The 5,702-nt window shown below is 64.8% G+C and overlaps 1 protein-coding gene across 1 annotated transcript in view; it reads right to left on the reverse strand.

Moving 5' to 3' along the window:
- The window catches only part of LOC106892165 (forkhead box protein O6-like), a 73,045-nt gene that overhangs the window by 48,519 nt on the left and 18,824 nt on the right, over positions 1 to 5,702 (reverse strand). The window contains exon 6 of the mRNA XM_014949158.1: positions 5,423 to 5,697. Within this exon, the coding sequence (XP_014804644.1) occupies positions 5,423 to 5,697 (275 nt within the window). The remainder of the gene's footprint in view (positions 1 to 5,422; positions 5,698 to 5,702) is intronic.

The raw sequence follows: 5,702 nt of genomic DNA on the forward strand, positions 1-5,702 counted from the left end.
AAAAAAATTAGAAGAAAGATGAAAACCTCCAAAAGGAGAGAGAAAAATGAGGCAGGAAGGAGGAGAGGAGCCTGGGGGATCCCTCCTGGCCGTGCCACCGGCAACGCTGGAGCACAGCACGGCAGCTCAGGGGGGGTGAGCCGGGTCCCCCATCCCTGCGTGAAGTCGGGGACGGGTGAGGAGTCCCCACCCACCCCCAGGGTCGGGTACCCCAGCCCAGCACCCTGGGGAGACCCCACCTGTACTGTGAGAAAGGGTTGGGGGGGTCCCCTCACATCGGGGGGACCCCAAGGGCACTGCATCTGTGGAGACTGGAGAGCCAGGGTGGATTCTCCGAGGGCTGTTTGGGGGATGCAGAGGGGTGTCCCCACGGTGAAGGAGGTGGCAGCTCCCCCTGGCCCTGCTCAGCGCCCCGGGATGCCTGGGCTCCCCCAGCCTGGGCTCCCCCAGCTCCTGGCCACGGGCAGCTCTCCGGGGAGCACAGGGCTCTCTGTGCCGCTGGAAAACTGGCCATATATGGAAAGGATGGGGATACGTGAGCGGAGCTGAAACAAACCCCCCCATGGGAGCCCTGACCAGGCACCCCCCACATTCAGCCCAGGGCCGTGCCCTCTGCTGAGCCCCCCGGGGATGGGTGGCACCCACCCTGCTAGCCCCAGTGGAAATGGGAGCGAGCCCACTGTGCAACCCTGAGCCACGTCACCCCCTGAGCCATGTCACCCCCAGAGCCCTGTCACCCCATCCTCCCCATAACCACCCCCTTTGCCGTTGTGCCACCCCCCCGTGACACCACCCACTCCCTCTCTGGCACCCAAGCTGCCCGCTGCAAGGGGAGAATCACCCCCACTGGTGCCAGGCACTGGTTTCCAGCCTCACCAGCCACACAGGGCAACGTCCCCGGCAGATGCACTGGCCCCCACACAAGAGGGAACGGCAGGGGCTCGGGCAGGGGTGGCATCAGTGACAGGGCACGCAGAGCCAGGGGATGCTCTCACTGTGTCCCTGCAGTGCTGGTGGCTCTGTGCTCTGGGCTACCAGGGACCGGCCGTCCCTCGGGGGTCTCCATGCCCAGCAGGGAGGTGAAGCACCCCTGGGTGCACCCTTGGGCAGCACCCAAGACCATGTTCCCACACAAACACCCTTTCCAGCCTCTTTTTTCTTTTTCCCCCCCTAATTCATTTCCATCCTGCCCTGCAAAGGGGAAGGTGGCACTTTGGGGGGGTGCTCTGCCTGGCAGCCCCCCCACCCTGATGACACAGAGCTCCCAGGCCCCCCCAGCACCCGTCAGCCCCGGCGCCCTGCTCACCACGCTACCAACCCAGTGATATAAAGGAGGAGGAGGTGTAGGGGAGGGCTGAGAAATTAAGGTTTCCAGCACTGTCAGAGCCACATCAAACAGGCATCCACCAGCTGATTGCTTGATTGTTATATTTTGGATGTCAAACCGGAGCAAGCAGAAACCTTTAAAATGCATCAGTGCCGCTGCCTTTTTGACGGAGGGTGTTGGTTTCCCATTAACAAGTGGAAAGCGTGAGCTGGAGCAGAAAACTTCAAGCGCTTTGGAATTGATAAAATAACAACTCCCTAATTAAGCAGATCTGTCAGTCACCGGGCGCCTGCTGCCCTGCATCGGGAAGCAGCAGCAGCAGCACGAGCCCGGGGTGCCGGCCCAGCTGCTGCGGCACGGGGACCACCGGGGGACACAGAGCCCGGAGCATCCCACCCTCCCCATCAGATAGATCTGGGTCCCGACCCCGGTGCTGAGCGTGGCTGAGGTGTTTAGAAACACAGAATCATAAAATCATAGAATGGTCTAGGTTGGAAGAGACCCTTGGGATCATCGAGTCCAACCATCTCCCCTACTCTACAAAGTCCTCCCCTACACCATATCCCCAAACATCCCATCTAAACGTCCCTTAAACACATCCAGGGACGGTGACTCAACCACCTCCCTGGGCAGCCTATTCCAATGCCCAACGCTGTGTTTAGACGCTGTGCCTCAGTTTACCTCACCTTAAAACCACATCATGCAACCCCACGTGGTGGGGAAGGAGAGGCCTGACCCCAAAATGCACCCTGTGCCCACATCCTTCCCCCCTGCCAAGAGATGACAAACCAGCCTGGAGGGACATATCCCTGACAGACACGCCAGACCCCACGGCCAGGCACGGGCACAGCATCCCCACAGCCAGCTGGATGCGGGATGGGGTCCTGCTGGGAAAGCCCCCCCGCTGCTGGAGCTGGGCAGGGGGGCTTGGAGAAGCAGCCAGCCCCCCACAGGGACGCCGTGCCCTCGGCCGGGCTCCCAGACCTCTGCCATCCCTCTCTCCCCGGTGCGGGGAGGCTGCAAAGGAGCTAATTAAAGGAGCAGCCCATTACTGGAGACCCCCCTCCGACACTGCTGTGCTGGGTAATGAAACGCTTTAAATCTGTGCTGCTTCTCCCAGGCCTGGGGCAGGAGGGACGTGGCATCTCCAGGGGCTCTTTAATAAGCCGCCAGCAGCTCGTTACTACAAAATTGACTGCCCAACGCTCTGGATGCTCCCCCAGCACCGGGAGCTGCCAGCCTGCCCCAGGGGAGCATCCTCGGGGACAACCCAGGGGGTCCAGGGCAGGGGACAGCCAAGGAGGGACAGGGGGCTGTGGGGAAGGTCTTTAACCACTGAGACGCTGGTGTCCAACAAGACCACCAAGCAAAGAGGGTCTTGGCACACCGTTTCTCGCCCCGGGCTCTGCCAGCCCTTGCACCCAGCAGGGGACCAGGCACCGGTGGCATCAGGACAGCCCCCTGGCCACCGTGCAGGCAGGGGGGTTTGCTGGGTGGTCCTCAGCATCCCGAGGGGCTCCGCAACTGGCCAAGCACTGGGCTGGACCGGGAGGTTTAAGCCCCAGTGCCAAGAGGGGTGAAGGGGAGCTGTGGGGAGGGAGTGGGCAGCAGCAGTGCCCACCGGGCAGCCCCACGGCCCACGGGGGAAACGGGCAGAGCCACGGCAGAGCCGCTGCAACCCAGAGATAGGCTGGGAAGGTGAAGAGCATCCCATCCCGGGGTGCACCCCGGCGAGCCCGCTCGAGCAAGTGGCTCCTGCAAATGTCCCTTTGTGCCCAACAGCGGCTGGACCCCGAGCCCGTCCTCCCCCCTGGCACAGCACACACCGGGAAGCCTCCAGGGATGCAGCGCCCTCGAGAAAGCCACCAAACCCCACGCTGGGTGACAGGGCTCCACTGGTATCACCCCAGGCAGCACCGGTAGACAGGCCCAGCACCATCCCTGCTCCCGGGACAGGGACACCGGGAAGGGCGTGGGGGGACAGGGACACCGGGAAGGGCGTGGGGGGCAAGGGACGGGGCTGAAGAGCCCGCGTGGCTCCCACACGCTCCCTGGTGGAGGCTTTGCCAGGAGAAGGGGTTGGCTCACAGGTCCCCTGTGGCCCTGGGACACACCACGGGACTCCCTGGGTGACAGCTGACACGGGGAAACGCCACTGCTGCTCCCCAGGAGGACGCCCTCGAGGGTCGCCTCTGCCAGGGCTGGATGTGGGCCGGCAGCACCGCTGTCACAGCCTGTCCTCACCCCAGGGGCCACCACCGGCCATGGCATGGGCAGGACGGGAAGCCTGTGCCACCTCGCACGCCCGCACGGGCACACCCGCGCGCTGCCACTGTCCCCTCTGCAGGCCCTGCGGCATGCCCAGAGAGGAGACAAGTCACCCCTGCGTCCCACGCGAGCTGGGGGTGGATGAAACCCCAGCACTCGCTTGTGACAAGGACGGGCTGTCTCCAGCCGGGGTCCTTCCCACCCAGGGAGGGCTCGGCTCCACGGCTTTGGCTCCTGTGCCAGCACCGGGCCATACGGGCATCCCCCTTCCCCGCTCCCACCTGGCCACAGGCACATGAACTCACTCACAGCACTGTCCCCTCACCCTCACTCCCCCACACACCAGGGACACCCAGCTGGGGGGTCCCCAAGTGTCCCATACCCCAGTGACACCTTGCTGCCCAGGAATCCCTTCACTCCTCATCCCAGCCCTCCTGCCCACCACTCCAGCGCCCCAAAAAACCTCCCCATCGTGTCCCCAGACCCCATCGGTGTGTGCTACCCCCTGTCCCAACGGGTGCAAGTCCTGGGGAGACCCTTCTCCCTCAGCACATGCCCAAGCCCAGGCAGGTCTCACCCCAGAGGGAGGTCTGATCAGCCTCCTGTGACCTCCGCAGCACTGGGCACCTTCCCCGGGTGACTGCCCACGCCAGGGGGGCCGCCGGCTGCCCCCTGCCCACCCATCACGAGCGAAGCAGGGCAGAGAGGACACCCAGCCTCCGTCGCAGCACCAGCTCCCACAGCCCAGCCCCAAAACAGCCCCGTTTGCAACCAAGAAGGACACCAGGGCAGGCCGGGCCTGGGCCACCTCCGACGGAGCCGGGGCACATCGTGCCAGGACCACAGGCTGGTGTTAGAGCCCCCAAAGCCTCGTTACACACTAATCACACTGGAGGTGACAGGGCTTAGGGGAGGGCTTAAGAGAAACCGTCTCCTTTTTACTGACACCATCTGGACACAGGCGATCTCTGCCCCCTCCCCAGCATGGGGCCCGGCGAGCACCAGCCGGAGGGGCAGGAGCCGGGGTGACCCCCCCAGGACCCGGCACCCTCCGTGCCCTCCCCCGGAGCCGGGATGGCCCATGGGGTGCAGCCCCCGGCCCCGAGCGAGGGAGGGATTGCTCCCTGTGCCAGGCGTTTCCAACAAGCCCACGGTGTGAGCTGGGAGCGGGGCCAGCATGGAGCCGTGGGGACCACGTACCACCCCCAGGAGGGGGATACGGCCCCGGGGAAGGCGAGGGCCAAGACGGGGGAGACACATTGGATAAAAGTGCATATCTTTTTTATCTCAGAACGGGGTAAAAGCCAGCCTGGAGACACCTGTTTGGGGACAGCCCTCCCTCCGGCTGTCCTCCAGGGCATGCCACCGGCACTCAGGGACCCGGCACAGCCGGGGTGCCCACAGGCAGAGCCACGACAGCGGGATTGTCACTCACTGTACCCCAGTGCTCCCAGGTCAAGGGGGGAGAACTGGCTACGGCCACCCCGAGAACTGGCTACGGCCACCCTCACCGCCACCATCCCCCCCTCCCTGAGCTCCCCGGGGCGGATGGCGGCACAGCGCCCCGGCCCCACGCCACCCAGCCCCAGGCCAGCGGGTGAGCCGGGGACAAGACCACCCGCTTCCGACACACAACATTGCAAAGCACTGTCTCTCCCCAAAACTTGACTGAACCCTTCCCACCCCCCAGCCCCAACCACGAGGAAAGCAGGGATCCCCCCAGACCGGGGCAAGCTCCAGCTGCCCAAGGGGAAGCATCCAAGCACCGGGGCAGCTTTCGGGAGCGAGGGGGGAAAGTTGCGTTGGGGGTCAGGGGGGGTCAGGTACCTTCCATCCGGCGGAGCTGTTGCTGTCTCCTTTATCTTTAAAGTAGGGGACGTATCGCACCATCCAGTCGTAGATCTGGGAGAGGGTGAGGCGCTTCTCCGGGGAGCTCTCGATGGCTTTGGTGATGAGGTCGGCGTAGGAGAGGTTGCCCCAGGCGTTCCTCCGGGAGGTCTTGGCCTTGCGGAGCTGCCCGACGTCCGCGCCGGGGGGCGGCAGGGAGGAGGCGGCGGCGGCGGCGGTTCCTCTGCGCTCCACCGGGGCCACCGCGTTCTCGGCTCCC

Source organism: Calidris pugnax, unplaced genomic scaffold (genome assembly GCF_001431845.1).
Source record: "Calidris pugnax isolate Ruff unplaced genomic scaffold, ASM143184v1 scaffold174, whole genome shotgun sequence".
Classification (NCBI taxonomy): Eukaryota; Metazoa; Chordata; class Aves; order Charadriiformes; family Scolopacidae; genus Calidris; species Calidris pugnax.